At 46.8% G+C, this 19,651-nt stretch overlaps 1 protein-coding gene and 3 non-coding genes across 4 annotated transcripts in view; all 4 read left to right on the top strand.

The window, feature by feature from the left end:
* The window catches only part of dync1h1 (dynein, cytoplasmic 1, heavy chain 1), a 48,729-nt gene that overhangs the window by 26,730 nt on the left and 2,348 nt on the right, over nt 1–19,651 (top strand). The window contains exons 41-70 of the mRNA XM_039008770.1: nt 622–785; nt 1,054–1,183; nt 1,561–1,694; nt 1,818–1,932; nt 2,173–2,334; nt 3,796–4,010; nt 4,920–5,124; nt 5,531–5,704; nt 5,892–6,011; nt 6,199–6,319; nt 7,150–7,345; nt 9,035–9,152; nt 9,448–9,663; nt 10,037–10,249; nt 11,360–11,487; nt 11,800–11,953; nt 12,276–12,573; nt 12,789–13,042; nt 13,295–13,429; nt 13,560–13,654; nt 13,836–14,010; nt 14,212–14,287; nt 14,524–14,684; nt 14,891–15,002; nt 15,125–15,309; nt 15,607–15,720; nt 16,263–16,433; nt 16,732–16,949; nt 17,415–17,518; nt 19,348–19,562. Of these exons, the coding sequence (XP_038864698.1) occupies nt 622–785; nt 1,054–1,183; nt 1,561–1,694; nt 1,818–1,932; nt 2,173–2,334; nt 3,796–4,010; nt 4,920–5,124; nt 5,531–5,704; nt 5,892–6,011; nt 6,199–6,319; nt 7,150–7,345; nt 9,035–9,152; nt 9,448–9,663; nt 10,037–10,249; nt 11,360–11,487; nt 11,800–11,953; nt 12,276–12,573; nt 12,789–13,042; nt 13,295–13,429; nt 13,560–13,654; nt 13,836–14,010; nt 14,212–14,287; nt 14,524–14,684; nt 14,891–15,002; nt 15,125–15,309; nt 15,607–15,720; nt 16,263–16,433; nt 16,732–16,949; nt 17,415–17,518; nt 19,348–19,562 (4,878 nt within the window). The remainder of the gene's footprint in view (nt 1–621; nt 786–1,053; nt 1,184–1,560; nt 1,695–1,817; nt 1,933–2,172; nt 2,335–3,795; nt 4,011–4,919; nt 5,125–5,530; nt 5,705–5,891; nt 6,012–6,198; nt 6,320–7,149; nt 7,346–9,034; nt 9,153–9,447; nt 9,664–10,036; nt 10,250–11,359; nt 11,488–11,799; nt 11,954–12,275; nt 12,574–12,788; nt 13,043–13,294; nt 13,430–13,559; nt 13,655–13,835; nt 14,011–14,211; nt 14,288–14,523; nt 14,685–14,890; nt 15,003–15,124; nt 15,310–15,606; nt 15,721–16,262; nt 16,434–16,731; nt 16,950–17,414; nt 17,519–19,347; nt 19,563–19,651) is intronic.
* Nucleotides 12,625–12,696, top strand: LOC120060549. The gene has a single exon (XR_005478241.1). It is a non-coding gene; the product is annotated as a small nucleolar RNA SNORD50 (small nucleolar RNA).
* Nucleotides 13,098–13,169, top strand: LOC120060548. Its single transcript, XR_005478240.1, has one exon. It is a non-coding gene; the product is annotated as a small nucleolar RNA SNORD50 (small nucleolar RNA).
* LOC120060546 lies at nt 16,495–16,566 on the top strand. The gene has a single exon (XR_005478238.1). It is a non-coding gene; the product is annotated as a small nucleolar RNA SNORD50 (small nucleolar RNA).

The raw sequence follows: 19,651 nt of genomic DNA, 5'->3' as shown, positions 1-19,651 counted from the left end.
CCCCGGTCGGTATTCGACTACAATTAGTTTAGATGGCTGGCTTAGACTAACATACTCATCTAAAAATAGTTCACTGTCAGTGACTGACGAAACAAGAGAGAAACTGCTGATGCAAAACCAAATTTTTAAATTGTGTATTCTACTATTCTGACTCTAAACAGTAAGTTGAGACCCTGAGTAGCAAACTTTGTTTTATAGATTTTTTTTTTTATTTTTTTACTCTGACATGTTGCGACACATTTGGTCATGACCCATACTTTAAGAAAGGCTGATCTACAGCAGTATTATCAACAGTATTATTCTAATGTAGTATTTACAGTTATCTATTATCTAATGTAGTATCTGCAGTAGTAGCAGCAGCCATTTCTATGGTACAACATCCTCACAAATATGTCTTGTATAAGAGCCGCTATAGGAATCACTCTCAATGTCTGATTTTTATAGTGCTGAACACAATGGATAGGATGTAGCCTATTCCCAGATCAGTTTATGCCATCTTGCCAAAAACCTATGGTTGTTAGCAAAACGTCACAAACTGATCCGGGACCAGGGTAGATTGGATGTGCTGTAAGGGAACTGACCTTTTTGTCCTCATGGAGCATGTCTCTCTGTCCACTACAGGAACGCTTCACCCAAGACACCCAGCCCCACTACATCTACTCTCCCCGTGAGATGTCCCGCTGGGTGAGGGGCATCTTCGAGGCCCTGCGGCCCCTGGAGACACTCCCTGTGGAGGGTCTCATCCGCATCTGGGCCCATGAGGCCCTGCGCCTCTTCCAAGACAGGTGTGTGTGTTCAGTCCTTAGGGAAGTAGCCAGACTCCCCCAAAGTAGCCTAGTAGAATCTTTGGGGGAAAGATTGTTTAGCATTATTAATATGGCTTGGCGTTTTCCCTTGCCAGGAATAACACTAGGTGCTTGTTCCAGGCTATAACCAAGGCCCTGAGTTTTCTTGATTGTGTGACCTGATCGATTTGAAAAGTTGGATGCAAAGAGATCAATGTTGTTGTCTAAGTCCTGACTGACCTGTTAAACTATTCTCTCCCATGCACAGGTTGGTGGAGGATGAGGAGAGGCGCTGGACAGACGAAAACATTGACATGGTGGCCCTCAAGCACTTCCCCAACATTGACCGTGAAAAGGCCCTCAACAGGCCTATCCTCTACAGCAACTGGCTCTCTAAGGTGAGCTTCCTGCCCATAGTAGCAATATAATACAGTTCTGTTTATACAGACGCAGTATAAGTAATTTTTTTAATATATTACTGCACTGTCCATTTCGCTACACCTGCAATAACATCTGCTAAACACGTGTATGTGACCAATAAAATTTGATTTATTTGAGACGCAATATAATACGGTTCTGTTTATTGAGATGCAATATAACACGGTTCTGTTTTAATTCTGTGTATCGGCATATGTTGCAGCATCACCTAACTACCATATAGACATACCCACTGTGAATGTAGAGCCAAGAAACACTTGACAATCATGGCTTGTGTATGTTGAATGAAATATGTTTTTTAGTTGTTGTGTTAATGGCTGTCTGTCCCCATCCTCAGGATTATATCCCAGTGGAACAGGAGGAGCTGCGAGACTACGTCAAGGCCCGTCTGAGGGTCTTCTACGAGGAGGAGCTGGATGTGCCGCTGGTGCTCTTCAACGAGGTTCTGGACCATGTCCTCCGAATCGACCGGTAAATACAAAAAATACTTCTCTGCTTCACATTGTGAAATTTAAGCACGTGGATACACTTGAGGTTTTTGCTATGACTCCTTACTCTGACATTGTTAAAACGGCCAATTCGTGTCCTTTCCAGAATCTTCCGACAACCCCAGGGTCATCTCCTCCTGATTGGAGTCAGTGGAGCAGGAAAGACCACCCTGTCACGCTTTGTGGCCTGGATGAACGGCCTGAGTGTCTATCAGATCAAGGTTAGTAAAGAAAAGTCCAGCGGTAATGGCAAACTGTAAATCTAACTCTGTTCCTTTTGAATTACCATTTTAAAGCTATCTGAATCGTCATCATATTATGGGTGGGAAAAGTACTGTTTCAGTGTTTGTTATGTCTGTGTGGAATCCATCGGATGTAAATTGGAATAAGTCAAAATGTAGGTTCTATTGAGTTCAGTGGTTGAATGAGGTGCTGACTGCATTGTGATTATCTGTATCCAGGTCCACAGGAGGTACACGGGTGACGACTTTGACGAGGACCTGCGGACGGTGCTGCGTCGCTCCGGCTGCAAGAACGAGAAGATCGCCTTCATCATGGACGAGTCCAACGTCCTGGACTCTGGCTTCCTGGAGCGCATGAACACCCTGCTGGCCAACGGAGAGGTAGACTGCTAACCCAAGCTTACACTTTAATACTCAAAAATAGAACAGTCTCCGTTCCTTTGTCTGCACTGACATTGAAGAGACAGGATGGGGTGAAGGCCAAATCAAGATCATATTGCTTTTACCTATCTTGTCAGCTCAGAGCAGAAGAAGGGACGAGGAGAAGGTAGTCACTTTAAACATCCCCTCTCGCCTCTTCCATTGGTTCCTACCTAGATACTGCTATTGAGAAACTTGTTGGATACTGCTATTGAGGAACTTGTTGGTAGGAAATGCCATACCCTCAAGTTCCTATATACATGACCAAAGGTATGTGGACACCTGCTCGTCAAACATCTCATTCCAAAGTCATGGGCATTAATATGGAGTTGGTCCCCTCTTTGCTGCTATAACAGCCTCCACTCTTCTGGGAAGGCTTTCCACTAGATGTTGGAACATTGCTGCAGGGACTTGCTTCCATTCAGCCACAATAGCATTAGTGAGGTCGGGCGATAAGTTCTGGCTTTCAGTCGGCGTTCCAATTCATCTCAAAGGTGTTGAGGTCAGGGCTCTGCAGGCCAGTCAAGTTCTTCCACACCGATCTCAATAAACCATTTCTGTATGGACTTTGCTTTGTGCACGGGGGCATTGTCATGCTGAAACAGGAAAGGGCCTTCCCCAAACTGTTCCAAAAAGTTGGAAGCACAGAATCGTCTAGAATTTCATTGTACGCTGTAGCATTAAGATTTCCCTTCACTGGAACTAAGGGGCCTAGCCCGAACCATGAAAAACAGCCCCAGATCATTATTCCTCATCTACCAAACTTTACAGTTGACACTATGAATTGGGGCAGGCAGCGTTCTCCTGGCATCCAACCAAACCCAGAATCGTCTGTTGGACTGCCAGATGGTGAAGCGTGAGAATGCCAGAGAACGTGTTTCCACTGCAACAGAGTCCAATGGCGGTGAGCTTTACACCAGCGTCGGCTGAAATGGAAACCCATTTCATGAAGCTCCTGACTAACAGTTGTTGTGCTGACGTGCTTCCAGAGGCAGTTTGGAACTCGGTAGTGAGTGATACAACCGAGGACAGACTATTTTTACACGCTACGTGCTTCAGCACTCGGTGGTCCTGTTCTGTGGGCTTGTGTGGCCTACCACTTCGAGGCTGAGCCGTTGTTGCTCGTAGACGTTTCAACTTCACAATAACAGCATGTACAGTTGACGGGGCTGCTCTAGCAGGGCAGAAATTTGATGACTTGATTTGTTGGAAAGGTGGCATCCTATGACGGTGCCTAGTTGAAAGTCACTCTGAGCTCTTCAGTAAGGTCATTCTACTGCCAATGTTTGTCTCTGGAGATTGCATGGCGGTGTGCTCAATTTTATACACCAGACAGCAACGGGTGTGGCTGAAATAGCCAAATCCACTATGTCCACATACTTTTTTGTGTGTGTAAATTCTTTAACATGTGTCCCTGCCCAGGTGCCAGGTCTGTTTGAGGGTGACGAGTACGCCGCCCTGATGACCCAGTGTAAGGAGGGCGCCCAGAAGGAGGGCATGATGCTGGACACACACGAGGAGCTCTACAAGTGGTTTACCAGCCAGGTCATCAGAAACCTACATGTGGTCTTCACCATGAACCCCTCATCTGAGGGCCTGAAGGACCGCGCCGCCACCTCCCCTGCCCTCTTCAACAGGTGGGGGCCTCCTATATCCACACCTGCAGTCAAGGCCTAAAATTTACTTGTTCCACCAGCCACTGTGGCAGGTAGATGGAAAAAATCTACCAGTAATGTGATAAATTGCTCAATTTCGTTAAATTTTTTTGTGACCCGGGTCTTTTATTAACCAAAATATCAGATGAGACAAAATGTTCAGCTGCCACTTTAAGGGCGGGAGGTTACCGTGGTAACGGGGCCACTCGAGTCATGTCACTTGGCCATGATTTTGGATCTGACTAGTAGACCCCGCAGCTCTTCGCTATCACTCAGCGCCTCCAAAAATGAATCTATCAGCACAAAGCTCCCCAGCCAGGCCTTGTTACTGCGTGAGGTGGGATATAGATTTTGTATTTCTTTGTGCGATTAGCAGCTATGAAACAGCAGAAAAACAGCTACTGCAACTTTTATATAAATCACAACTAGCAAATGTGCTCCTACTAGACTTTTTGTACTAAATGTTCATTTGCAAATGTAACGCTTTCTCTGTAGAGCCACTGCAAATTGACCACCCACCTACGTGGCTGGTGAAATACACATTCTTACCTGCCAATACCTAAACCTACTGCATTTGACAGGTGTTCATTTTATGCCCCAGCCTACAGTACAGTGACGCTGGTATTACCTTAGTAGCTGACTCTAAACCCACTCAAATATTTCCATTGAACACATTTGCACACTGTCACTGGTCACTAGTAGTGGCTGATTCTGAACTCTTAGGAAAACATATTTTTTTTCGTTGAATTGATTCTTTGGGATCCCTTTTGGATAGACAAGTCACACTGCACTCAATCACCCCCAGTCGTTTTTAGATCTGTCATGATTGTAGCCTTCCACTGCAGTATCTGTGTTGGTCTCTCATAACTCTTTCTCTCTTCCCTTCCACAGGTGTGTGTTGAATTGGTTTGGAGACTGGTCAACTGAGGCCCTCTACCAAGTGGGCAAAGAGTTCACCATCAAACTGGACCTGGAGAAACCCAACTACAAGGTGCCTGACTACATGCCGGTGGTGTACGACAAGCTGCCCCAGCCACCATCTCACCGTGAGGCCATCGTCAACGGTTGCGTGTTTGTCCACCAGACACTGCACCAAGTAAGACTCACACTTTGGTAATCAGACCTGGGTTCAAATTGTATTTTTTTAATTATTTTTTCAAATACCTCAGCTGAGCTCGTCTAGTGCAATGGAATCGTCCCAAAAGTGCAAAACACGGCCCATCTGGCACTCCAGGCAGGCTCAAACAAACGCTTAAAGTATTTGAAAGAATAGAAATACCAGGCCTATGCACTTGTGGAGATCTGAGAGGATTTGATTGGTTTAAGCAATATAGTGAAACTTCCACCTAGCCTATCAAGAGGCTTGATTATACCTGTCAATTCCTCTCAGATCTCCACAAGTGGGCATAGAGGTACGATTTGGGATTGGGACAACATTTTAAACCAGGTATGACGGTAAAATGGTACTCACGTTTGCTTACGATGGTGTTCTTCCTCCTCAGGCTAACAGCCGGCTGTCCAAGCGTGGCGGGCGCACCATGGCTATCACCCCGCGCCACTACCTGGACTTCATCAACCACTACGCCGACCTGTTCAACGAGAAGCGCAGCGAGCTGGAGGAGCAGCAGATGCATCTCAACGTGGGCCTGAGGAAAATCAAGGAGACCGTGGACCAGGTGACGCTTCCTTCCATAGTGGTCTTTCCTGACAAACATTAACTTAAGACGTGGATAGAGCTAGCTAGCTAGCTTGCAGACGCACAATTTGGCTTTGTGTTTCAAGATTATGGTAGATCTGCTTGGATTTTTATTGTCCGTTCCAGTTGTTTGTTACCACAGTCTGTATCTTTATCTTAACCCATAGGTGGAGGAGCTGCGTCACGACCTTAGGATCAAGAGCCAGGAGCTGGAGGTGAAGAACGCGGATGCCAACGACAAGCTGAAAAAGATGGTCAAAGACCAGCAGGAGGCGGAGAAGAAGAAGGTGAGAGAGAGGAACTATTTCACTGTATACCAGTGGTCTGAAAATTCCGTCCCGCTGGGCCAAGAAATAAGCAGATCAGGTCCTGATGTGGCTCCCGGGCCGGGACTTTCAGATCTCTGCTGTATACTAACCTCTGTGGAAGTAGATGGTTGTATTAGACATGTGTGTTTTCCGTTGTGATTTCTAGGTGATGAGTCAGGAAATCCAGGAGTCTGTGTACAAGCAACAGGAGAAGATCAAAGACAAACAGCTGAGTGTCAAGGTAGACCTGGATCAGGTGGAGCCCGCTGTTATTGAGGCCCAGAATGGTACGTCTCCCTTCTGTTTTATTTTGTATTTAATTTCCTTACACTTCTGATGGCTGCTTTAGACATTGTTGCAAAATCAGCTTAGAGGCAGACTGATCTATTTAACAAGCAGTGTTGTTTTGGGAGCGTTCATATTTAGCAATGTCACTGCTGCTGTTGAATGATTTACATCCCCAAGTTTACATTATGAGATGCCCCGCTGATAGAAACAACAAGTTTACATTATGAGATGCCCCGCTGATAGAAACAACAAGTTTACATTATGAGATGCCCCGCTGATAGAAACAACAAGTTTACATTATGAGATGCCCAACTGATAGAAACAACAAGTTTACATTATTAGATGCCCCGCTGATGGAAACAACAAGTTTACATTATGAGATGCCCCGCTGATAGAAACAACAAGTTTACATTATGAGATGCCCCGCTGATAGAAACAACAAGTTTACATTATGAGATGCCCCGCTGATAGAAACAACAAGTTTACATTATGAGATGCCCCGCTGATAGAAACAACAAGTTTACATTATGAGATGCCCCGCTGATAGAAACAACAAGTTTACATTATGAGATGCCCCGCTGATAGAAACAACAAGTTTACATTATGAGATGCCCCGCTGATAGAAACAACATTGCTCTTTTTGAGCAGATTTCTTTGTTTCTTTCCAAGTTCAACTTAAGTTCTTTATTGTCCTCTCTCCCGCGGTCTCCCGGTACGAGATGGATATCTCTCTTCTTATTCTAACTTCTCTGCTTTTCTTCTCACTTTCCCTCTTTGCTGTTGATTCTCCTCTCCGTCCTCTGTGCCCCCCACTTCTGGCCGGGGTTAGCCGTTAAGTCCATTAAGAAGCAGCATCTGGTGGAGGTGCGTTCCATGGCCAACCCGCCGGGGGCGGTCAAGCTGGCCCTGGAGTCCATCTGCCTGCTCCTGGGGGAGAGCACCACAGACTGGAAGCAGATCCGCTCCATCATAATGAGGGAGAACTTCATCCCCACCATTGTTAACTTTTCTGCCGATGAGATCAGGTGACCATGAGTGTTTTGTTGGAGGGGGAAGATTGCGGCGGTGGGGGTTTGCGTGACCGAGGGAAGGGGTGTTTGTGATTTGTTTCAATGGCAGAGAGGAGTTGTGTGATTTGACATTTGATTGAACCAATTACAGAGCGGTTTGGTCTGAGCTGCCGACATGTTTTTCTACAGTCAAATCTAGAGCAAGACGCATTCCTGCTAGCAAGTTTTAAGAGATCCAAAATGGCCTCTTTCTTCAATGGAGTTCAAATGCCTAAACACCGCTGCCCTGAAACAGTCCCTTTGCCCCCCTCTCCCAACCTTGCTGCTGTCAAACCCCCCTCCTCCCACCCCTTCTGTCGTGCATGGTTCCTAAAGAGTGGCCCCCCCTCTTTTTCCCTCCCCCCATCCATCCCTCCCCAGCCGTCAGCTCTATTAAGCGTCACCATCTTGTTGAAGTGCGTGCCATGACCAACCCCCCTCCCACGGTTAAGCTGGCCTTAGAGTCTATCTGCTTACTGCTGGGCGAGGAGACTAATGACTGGAAAAAGATCAGACAAGTTATTGTCAGGGACAATTTCATCACCAACATAGTCAACTTTGTCTCAGAGGACATGAGGTACTGTGCTTATCCATTTTATATTACTCTGATCTTAATCTTCCTCACGCAGTTGTGATTTACTGTATTGCTAATTGCCAATTGGTTGTCTTGAGAAATCAGAATATAAAGAAGAGTAATGTACTGATTTATTGATAGTAGACCAATCTTGGCATGATTATGCTCATTGAATCAAGTTAGCATGTCCAGCAGTTGGCTAGATATGTTTTCTGACCGTAGTTGGTAGAAAAACAGTCTGAAATCAGTCGCTACGATCTGTATCCATTTGGATGAAACATTTCAAAATGATTCATAAGTCATAGAATACTAAATAGAATGCAATTTTCCAGTTGAAGGGGAATTTCACCCTAGCTCTGCCACAGTCATTACTATGTTAACAACATTAGGTTTTGTCATCTATCTATCCCCCAAAAAATCCCAGTACAAGCTACAAGTGCATTTTAATTTCACCGGTAGACTCAAGAAGAAGAACTTCCTGTGTATTCGTCTGCTCCAAGTGTACCACCACTCCGGCATTCATAGTGAATGCACGATGCACAACGGAGCCAGAGCAGGAAGCACCGCCCCCACACCAAGCTGTTGTCTTTCAGTGAATCGGCCAATAGGAGCATCGCTGAAAAGACATCTAATGGCTCTGTCAAGCAAGGACAACCATATCTACACACAGATGTATAGTGTGGTCGGTATAACATAGAGGCTTCGTGAAATGGCTTTTTAGATCTCATCCACCACATCAATACACCGGATGTTGTCATCGGGTATATCGTTCAGCGCGTGAAACCCAGACCCGCCGACCTTTGTGGTCAAGTATATATGTGAAACACTTCTCACTGTGCTAGAAGTGTTTCAGACACGATCAAAACAAACCCAGTCATATTTTGGTGAAATTTCCCTTTATCAAAGCTGTAACAACCAAAAAGCCTCTTTTTTTTTTTTTTTTTGCTTCCTTGCACGCCACCCCTTTCGTACATAATTTCATCATAATCATTTCTGAATACCCTGCTCGCAATTTAATTAATTTGACATTTTTTTTATACAATTGCCTGTTGCTCTGTCCTATAACCCTGTGACCTCTATTGTAAACGCAGTGAGTCAATCCGTGAGAAGATGAAGAAGAACTACATGTCCAACCCAAACTTCAACTACGAGATGGTCAACAGGGCCTCCCTGGCCTGTGGGCCCATGGTCAAATGGGCCATCGCTCAGGTAAGGAAACCACCCACCCACTGATCTTTTATACTGGGAACGCTTTACGGGTGACTCTAAAGTCTTTCCTCGATTCCTTGCATCCTCTCTCCTCGTCTCCCTCTCAAAACTCATTGAAGGAGAATGTCATAGAGGAGGAATCTTGGATCTTCCAATGCATTTGGAGAGAAAATATTTGAGATTCATGTAATGTCTAATGAGTGCCAGGAGTAAATTCTTCCTTACCATGTGTAAAAACTCTGCGCCTTACTTATAACCTGCAATTATATTGACCCATCTCTTCCCCCTCTTCTAGCTGAACTATGCTGACATGTTGAAGCGCGTGGAGCCGCTGAGGAACGAGCTGCAGAAGCTGGAGGACGATGCCATGGACAACAAGTCCAAGGCGGAGGAGGTGGAGCAGATGATCCATGACCTGGAGTCCAGCATCGCCCGTTACAAGGAGGAGTACGCCGTGCTCATCTCTGAGGCCCAGGCCATTAAGGCAGATCTGGCCGCCGTCGAGGCGAAGGTAGGGAAGTCCATCTACCCATAAAACAACCATTCCCAATAAACTAAACCATTTCACAATCTCCATAACCTTAGGAATTAGCCAGCGATACCATTTCTCCATAACCTTAGGAATTAGCAAGAGATTTAGGAAATGTGTTTTAGAGCAAATAGTGTTTTTTCAAAGAAAAAGGTGTAGCATCTCAACTATGAACATTCTGAAAGTCAATGCCCTAGACTTGACAATAGCATGTTGCCCAATGGGATGAGACATCAGTTTAAAACTCCATTCCAATGTAAAGCAATTGAAGACTAGGTGGAAAAGCGCTGTATCAATCCAATCCATCATTGTTCTCATTGTTAAATCTGACCTTGACCGTCTTCTGTGAGTGCAGGTGAACCGCAGCACAGCCCTGCTCAAGAGCCTGTCTGCCGAGAGCGAGCGCTGGGAGAAGTCCAGCGAGACGTTCAAGAACCAGATGGCTACCATCGCCGGGGACTGCCTGCTGTCCGCAGCCTTCATCGCCTACGCAGGCTACTTCGAGCAGCAGATGAGGCAGAACCTCTTCACTACCTGGTCGCACCACCTGCAGCAGGCTAACATCCAGGTACTGGGGGGGGGGGGGGGGGTGTAGGTCACCTGCAGCAGGCTAACATCCAGGTACTGGGGGGGGGGGGTGTAGGTCACCTGCAGCAGGCTAACATCCAGGTACTGGGGGGGGGGGGGGGGGGTGTAGGTCACCTGCAGCAGGCTAACATCCAGGTACTGGGGGGGGGGGGTGTAGGTCACCTGCAGCAGGCTAACATCCAGGTACTGGGGGGGGGGGGGGGTGTAGGTCACCTGCAGCAGGCTAACATCCAGGTACTGGGGGGGGGGGGGTGTAGGTCACCTGCAGCAGGCTAACATCCAGGTACTGGGGGGGGGGGGGGGGGTGTAGGTCACCTGCAGCAGGCTAACATCCAGGTACTGGGGGGGGGGGGGGGGGGTGTAGGTCACCTGCAGCAGGCTAACATCCAGGTACTGGGGGGGGGGGGTGTAGGTCACCTGCAGCAGGCTAACATCCAGGTACTGGGGGGGGGGGGTGTAGGTCACCTGCAGCAGGCTAACATCCAGGTACTGGGGGGGGGGGGGGTGTAGGTCACCTGCAGCAGGCTAACATCCAGGTACTGGGGGGGGGGGGGGTGTAGGTCACCTGCAGCAGGCTAACATCCAGGTACTGGGGGGGGGGGGGGTGTAGGTCACCTGCAGCAGGCTAACATCCAGGTACTGGGGGGGGTGTAGGTCACCTGCAGCAGGCTAACATCCAGGTACTGGGGGGGTGTAGGTCACCAGCAGCAGGCTAACATCCAGGTACTGGGGGGGTTGGGTTTTTCAGTGGCTCATGTAACGGAGGTAGTTCTCAGCACTAGGCTTCAGTTGACACCATGAGTAGGGAGGGGTCATGAGTTTTTACAGGTCAAATCACAGGATGAGGGTTAAAAATACTGGCCCTAATGATAAACGACCTTGTCGGAGATGTGGAGAATTGTGTTGGCTCCCACAGCTATTTCCTAGGCTTTAGTTCAGACGGCTAGCTGTTTTGAGTCGCATGAACAACCCAAGTTTGAAAAACCAGACTTTTACGCCGACTCTGGCAGTCATCTGTAACTCAAGGCCGTATTCTTTCTATGTAATGTTCTAGACTCCATTTTGTATGGCTAATCTGTCTCTCCACTAGTTCCGTACGGACATCGCCAGGACTGAGTACCTGTCCAATGCGGACGAGAGGCTGCGCTGGCAGGCTAACTCCCTCCCGGCGGACGACCTCTGCACCGAGAACGCCATCATGCTCAAGAGATTCAACAGGTGAGTGTGTCTATCCGAATCACAATATCATCCCCTTTTTTTGTTGAAATGTCCTAAATGACCAATACAGAGTGGTAGAGGATGATAGTTCTATCATAAACTTGTTTGGAAAGCTAAACACTTCACTGCGGATCCTGTCGGAAGATACTAAACTTTACCATGGAAATGTTTGTATAATGAATGCCTATCCTAGTTCCAAGGTGCATCCAAGAGTGTGATGGATAGACTGTTTTTTAAAGACTCATGGAAAGCTGTCCATTTCTTTGGCCTAAATGAGATTCTAATACATAAAAAAAATAAAACCTTTCCCAGGTATCCACTGATCATCGACCCGTCCGGCCAGGCCACAGAGTTCATCATGAACGAGTACAAGGACCGCAAGATCACCAGGACCAGCTTCCTGGATGACGCCTTCCGGAAGAACCTCGAGAGCGCCCTGCGTTTCGGAAACCCTCTGCTTGTGCAGGTCAGAACAGACTTCACGGTCGATCCAGCATGTTCCAGACCATGTGTACCTCTACAATACCATGTAACACATGCTATTAATCTGAATACATTGGGAGGTAGTCCTCTGCTGCTGCCGTAAAATATAATCTCCCTTGAGACTGGTAACATAAATGTTACTATATTTAACATAAGCTTTAACGTAAATGTTAGCTCCAGTAGCTAACTAGTGAATGCAACGTTTGGTTCTGGGTTCCAAGATTACTGTTGGGCTAGCCAACCTTGGTAATAAACCATTTAGCTTCCATGTAACTAATGGTAATATGTAACCATGTCTCCCCCAGGATGTAGAGAGCTACGACCCCATCCTGAACCCGGTGCTCAACAGAGAGGTGCGCAGGACCGGCGGACGCGTGCTCATCACCCTTGGCGACCAGGACATTGACTTGTCGCCATCCTTTGTCATCTTCCTCTCCACACGCGACCCCACGGTGGAGTTCCCTCCAGACCTGTGTTCTCGTGTGACCTTTGTCAACTTCACAGTGACACGCAGCAGTCTGCAGAGCCAGTGTCTCAACGAGGTGCTGAAGGCCGAGAGGCCCGACGTGGACGAGAAGCGTTCCGACCTCCTCAAACTGCAAGGTGAGACGCGCGCTTGCGCAACTCTCATTCCGTGTGCCGACAGTCTCTTGCATTAGATGATGAATCTATCCAGAACCTGATTTCATGTGAATGAAACTCGTATATGGATCTGACTGCTGATATGCAATGCACACGAAAGTATCTACTCTCTACTCTTAGTCCTATTTTATCCTTCAAATATGGAAGCATTAACCCACCCTCCCTCCCTCCACCAGGTGAGTTCCAGGTGCGTCTGCGCCAACTGGAGAAGTCCCTGCTGCAGGCCCTGAACGAGGTCAAGGGTCGTATCCTGGACGACGACACCATCATCACCACCCTGGAGAACCTGAAGAAGGAGGCGGCGGAGGTGACCAGGAAGGTGGAAGAGACTGACATTGTGATGGCTGAGGTGGAGGCGGTGTCGCAGCAGTACCTGTCCCTCTCTTCGGCCTGCAGCTCCATCTACTTCACCATGGAGGCCCTGAACCAGGTACACACACTGCTATCTCTTATAAAGATTCTCCCGTGTGCAGACAGCATCTTGCATTAAATGATGAATATATTCCGAACCTGAGTTCATGTGATTGAAACTCTTATACGGATCTGACTTCTGATATGCAAGTCTCTTCTAGTTCTGTTTCTATGCTGGTGACCCTCTTAAAAACCTTCTAGTAGTGAACCAAAAACAATTGTACCGAACCAGTCCAGCCTGCTGTGTTGATGACTTCCTGTCCGTCTCCAGATGCACTTCCTGTACCAGTACTCGCTGCACTTCTTCCTGGATATCTACCACACGGTGCTGTACGAGAATGCTAACCTCAAGAGCGTTAGCGACCACACCCAGCGCCTCACCCATATCACCAAGGACCTCTTCCAGGTAACCTCACATCTAGAACGCCTTCTAGAACATCTAGAGCTGGAGTTTTTCTTCAAAGAGCTCAAGTTTATGGGTTTTTGTTTAGAGGTTTTCTAGTGCAAAATCACCAATCCCATTGTCTCGTTTTCAGGGGGCGTTCAACAGAGTGGCCAGAGGCATGTGTAACCAGGATCACATCACCTTCGCCATGCTCTTAGCCAGGATCAACCTGAAAGGCATGACAAGGTATTGAACTTTAAACTTTCTACACATTCCTGGTTATAATGTGAAGGATAAGGTCCATGGTTCCGTTCCAAAATCTACACTTCCGCAATGTATTGAGGATGCATTCTAAGTGGTATACTAGTGTGGACAGTGTGGCGTTGCCCCCGAATCTTATTGATAACCATTTTCCTGTTGCCCTCAGCGAGCCGTCCTACGACGCGGAGTTCCAGCACTTCCTGCGCGGTGCGGAGATGGTGCTGAAGGGTACAGCGGTGCCCAAGGTGAAGGGCCTGACCACGGAGCAGTGTGAGGCCATGATCATTCTCAGCCGTCTCCCCGCCTTCAAGGACCTGGTCTCCAAGGTGGAAGCTGATGAGGTGAGGAACTTGGAGGAAAGGGGAAGAAAATTACTTTAGCAATGTGAAGCTCTTTACTAAACCGTTTGTTAAACCGACTCTTTACTAAACTGTTTGTTAAGCAGAAGAGCATTACAATTATTTTTAGAAGAAAAGAGAGTAAGAAAGGAAAATGTAAGTTGTCATTGAGGTTGACATGGATAATTTTTTTTACCATTGCAGCAATTCTTCATGTGGATTGAGAGCAACTCCCCTGAGCTCTCCGTGCCCTACCTGTGGACAGAGGAGAAACAGTCAAGTGAGTATTTCAATCCGATTTACATTGGGGGACGCATGGCAACCCATGAAGTTTAGAGGCTGCTATGCATTGTCGAGATCCCAATTTATGCTCTTGATAGAATTTTCATTAAATACAAAATGAATGTAGATAAAATGGCTAGTTTGAGTGTTTGTGGTTCAGTGGTGGCGGTATAGAGTGCAGTCCCGACTGCAATGTAGTCAATGTCAAAAATGTACTTTGTCTGTCCTCGACAGCCTCCATCGGTCAGGCAGTGCACCAGCTGCTCCTGATCCAGGCCTTCCGTCCGGACCGCATGCTGGCCATGGCCCACATCTTTGTATCTAAGGTCCTGGGAGACACCTTCATGGCCATCATCGAGCAGCCCCTTGACCTGGGCAACATCGTGGAGAGCGAGGTAACAGAGCATAGAAACAGAATCTACCATTGTAGTCATTTCATATCTATGGTACAGAAGTCTGGACATCCCTGAAACGACAATAATCTCAGATATAGTGTGTTATTTGTACATTATGTTTTTAAGGGTCGCTGTTCTGCATACCATTGCGTATTACAACTGCTCATCTCCTCATGAAACGACTACTTGTTCTCCTACCCGCCTAGGTGAAACCCAGTACCCCTGTTCTGATGTGCTCCGTACCCGGGTACGACGCCAGCGGCCTGGTCCGGGACCTGGCAGCCGAGGAAAACAAACACATCACCTCCATCTCCATTGGTAGGTAGCCTACAGCAGGGTTTAGTCAGTTCACTTTAAAAACAGCCCAGGAGTGAGTATGAAACATTTACTGGCATCTTAGAAACCTGGTTCCTCCTCTTCTCTCTCTCTCTCTCTCTCAGGTTCTGCTGAGGGCTTCAACAAGGCCGACCGCGACATCAACACCGCTGTCAAGTCTGGCAGGTGGGTGATGCTGGAGAACGTGCACCTGGCTCCTGGTTGGCTGATGCAGCTGGAGAAGAAGCTCCACTCCATGCAGCCCCACGCCAGCTTCCGTCTCTTCCTCACCATGGAGATCAACCCCAAGGTCACATTCCACTTTCAACTTCCTTAGAAAAATAAACAAGCTAGCGAGTATGAGTGTTTTACACTCCGTATTGAGGACCATAAACACATAACAGTAATGAAAGGGATTTTTGAAGAAAGTTCAAGCTCACTCAATTGTTGATCAAAATAAAAAACTGATTTAAAAAATATCCACGTTACTTGAAGTGTAACTTATCACTGTGATTGGTTAACCTCAAGCTTTTTCTCGCCATGTGCAACAGTTATTGAATGTCTTGACTATTGAGAGATCTAAATGTGTTTCCTCTGTTCCTCTCAGGTGCCAGTGAACCTGCTGCGTGCTGGACGTATCTTTGTGTTTGAACCTCCTCCCGGTGTCAAGGCCAACATGCTGAGGACCTTCAGCAGCATCCCTGTGGCTCGCATGTGCAAGGTGACCAACACAACTATATGGATACTGATTTCTCTCTCGCTCCTTCTTTTCTCTCCTGTCACTTTTTGCCTCTCTGTTCATCTCACACCTTCTTCCTCCGTAAACTTGGATGAATGATTTCTTTTTACCTTGACTATTAAAGGGTCAATCTGCAATTGTGACTATCATTTTTGAACTTTTAAATGAATTATATATTTATATTCTATACCCATAGATTCTTTAAGAATATAACTAAGGCCTATTGAGCTTAGTTTAAGTGTCCTACCCCATCAAGAAACCAAGATATAATCTTGTTTTACTCCATTGTTTGTAAACAATGTAATTGAAAACTAACGTTGTATAGTCTTGAAACAACATGGTTAAAACTATCATTTTAATATTGTGGATGGTCAGTCCTTGCATGCATAGCTCTGTCTGAATTTGAGAGCTCTAACCCCATTCCTCAGCTATTTATCAAAACAGTGGTGGGGTGGCCACTTTGTTTGAACTGCAGATTGCCCCTTTAAAAACAAACTCTTCTCCTTGTCTGTCATCCTCTGCAGGCACCCAACGAGCGTGCCCGCCTCTACTTCCTGTTGGCATGGTTCCACGCCGTCATTCAGGAGCGTCTGCGCTATGCCCCGTTGGGCTGGTCCAAGAAGTACGAGTTCGGAGAGTCGGACTTGCGCTCGGCCTGCGACACCGTGGACACCTGGCTGGACGACACCGCTAAGGTCAGTCCACACGCTGTTGTCTCTTACGTTGGGTTCTTTCTGTATGCTGAACTTCTCTTACATTAGATGATGAATCTATCCCAAACCTGATTTCATGTGAATGAAACTCTTATACGGATCTGACTTCTGATATGCAATGCACACATAATATATACATTCTTGCAATTAAGAATGAAGTTGAAGGTCACTCAATAAAAACAAAAAATGACTAGTCTCTAAGTTGGATATGCGTGGTGACAATAGAACAGGTATTTCTATGGTGGTAACCTTCCATTCTCCTGTTCCTCCACATCCCCAGGGCCGTCAGAACATCTCCCCAGACAAGATCCCCTGGGCAGCGCTGAAGACCCTGATGGCCCAGTCCATCTACGGCGGCCGCATCGACAACGAGTTTGACCAGCGCCTGCTAAACACCTTCCTGGATCGCATCTTCACCACGGGCAGCTTCGACTCAGAGTTCAAACTGGCCTTCAAGGTGGACGGTCACAAGGACATCAAGATGCCCGATGGCATCCGGTCAGTGGCTGGGGTTGGGTGGTAGTTTTACTTTAATGTTATTACAACAGGAGTAATTCTGTCAGAAAGCCCTTTTGTGGGGTAAAAGGCATTCTGACTGACTTGACCTGGCTCCCTGCCCAGTCATGTGAAATCCATAGATAATGGCCTAATGAATGTATTGACTGGTTTCCTTCTATGAACTGTAACGCAGTAAAATCTTTGAAATTGTTGCGTTTATTTTTTCCCTGTGTGTATGTATCAACTGAAAACTGAGGTGTAGTATACAGTACATACAAAAAACGATATATTGTGATCAATTCTCAGTAAAATGTTTGTCATAAAGAAATTCAGGGGAAATGCACACATTTAGGCATTTCAGGTGATTTTCTACCATTCTCCCTCTCTCTCTCAGTAAAAACCTTTTTCTCTCCCTCCTCTCTCCTCCCTCCTCTCTCAGTAACACTGTTCTGTCTTTGGTTCCAGACGTGAGGAGTTCATGCACTGGGTGGAGATGCTGCCAGACACCCAGACCCCGTCCTGGCTGGGCCTGCCTAGCAACGCTGAGAAGGTCCTGCTCACCACTCAGGGTATGCTATTGCCTGCAGCTGGTTGGCCCTGGCTGCAGCTGCACTCAAGAGGCTTGTCCGGTTTTGTCTGTGGGATCCTTTGTCTGCAGCTAGGAGACTGCTGAAACTCATCACTCATCTTTGGTTTCTCTTCTCTCCATATCTGTTGTAACACATCTTATTTCCACAGGCCTCATTTCCACAAGCCTCATTCTCATCTAACTAGAGAAATGACAACCATTGGTGTAGAGCATATTCTAACTTGGGCAACCCTGGTCCTGGAGGGGCCGCAGGCACCTTGTTTTTGATTTAACCGACCTGGAAGCCCAGGTGTGTTGAATTCAGGAAATCACTGATTTCATTACCTCCGTTGGTATTGTGTGGATCCTAGTTGGAACAAAGTCCAGTGGCACTCCAGGAACAGGGTTGCCTACCCCTGAACTACAGGAATGACTACCAGGGCCTAAAATTTACTTTTTGGTCCACCAGCCACTGTGGCAGGTTGGTCCACCAGCCACTTGTATTTTTTACCAGCCCAAATGTTTTTGTCACCTTAATGACATAAAAAACAAACTGATGACCATGTTTCTAAAACAAAAAGTGTATTGAGTAAGAAGTAATGTGGTATATTGCTCAATTTTTTTTTTTTTTGTGACTTGAGTTTTTTTAACCAAAATATCAGATGAGACAAAATATTCAGCTGCCCTTTTAAGGGCGGGAGGTTAACGGGGTAACGGGGCCACTTGAGTCGTGTCTGTGTGCGTGAGAGAGAGATTTGGGATCTGACTAGGGCGTCTCTAAGCTATCAGCTGAAGCTGCAGACTCAAACTAACGTTGAAAAACAACCAAGCTTGTGAACAGAACAATTGAAATAGCCAAGAATCACAAGGACAAAGTCTCACCTTGTAGACTTTATAGTAAATTAGACGAACTTTGATGCCTGTGCACAGTGCCTCCTAAAATAAATATATCATCACTTCACTCAGAGCGCACAGCTCTGACAGGTGTGATTAGCAGCTACGAAACAAAATGGCAGCAGTAGTTTGAAAACAGCTACTGCAGCATTTTTTTTTGTGTTAAATCACAACCAGCACACGTGCTCCTACCCGCCAACGTGGCTAGTAAAATAGATGTTCTTACCCACCAACACCTAGATCTTCCTGCATAAGGCAGGTGTTCATTTTATGCCCTGATGACTACCATTTGATACAGAGCATATTCTCTCACTGCTTCCAGTAACGTGGTTGTAGGCCCCTTTCCTCTCCTTATTCCTTTCCTCATATCAGTTCCAGTGTTCTAACCGAAGGCCCCCGTGTGGTAGCCTTACCCATGTGAATGGGAGTGTTCTGTCCAGCAAGAGGGGTGTTCTCACCCTCCAGCAGCTGTATTTCACATTTATCGTGTCTCGCTTGGCTTCCAGTTCCAACTCCCAGCTGTTGATGCATCCATCCCTCCCCATCCACCCCTCAATCCATTCACTCATCCCCTTCATCCATCCACTCCCCTTTGGTTACAGCTGATTTTTCTCAGAGCCCCAGAAAGTGTTTTCACTTCTATATGTCCTCCTTTAAGAAATAGTGCATGGTCTCCCTCCATTTTGTTGGTACTGACTTGTTTTTGTCAATGTTGATTTTTGTTGTCTGTCTGTCTTTGACTTTATGTTGTAATCCCTTGTTTTTGATTGTGAAACACAACAACCCTTTTATTAACACTTCTGTGAGGATGAGGCAGTACAAGGCTATGTTCTTGGTCCACCGTTGATATCTTCTTCCCACACTCCTCCCCTGGGCTTGTCTCCCCTCTCCCACCCCTCTCCCCTCCTCTCCTGCTCCCCTTGCTGGCTGCTTCAGGCACTGACATGATGGGTAAGATGCTGAAAATGCAGATGCTGGAGGATGAGGATGATCTGGCCTACGAGAAGGAGACTAAGCGCGAGCGCACGGCGTCCACCTCGGCTGAAGCCCAGCCCGCATGGATGCGCACGCTGCTCACCACCGCCACCAACTGGCTGACGCTCATCCCGCAGGTGGTCAACCACCTGAAGCGCACCGTGGAGAACATTAAGGTAACGTCCCGGCAACGTCTCATTTGGTCAGCGTGACGCCTGGGATCTGATGGGCGTTGTGATGCCTTTATTTTTTACACTTCTATTTC

Source organism: Salvelinus namaycush, chromosome 15, assembly GCF_016432855.1.
Source record: "Salvelinus namaycush isolate Seneca chromosome 15, SaNama_1.0, whole genome shotgun sequence".
Classification (NCBI taxonomy): domain Eukaryota; kingdom Metazoa; phylum Chordata; class Actinopteri; order Salmoniformes; family Salmonidae; genus Salvelinus; species Salvelinus namaycush.
This window is presented reverse-complemented; position numbering and strand designations above follow the sequence as displayed.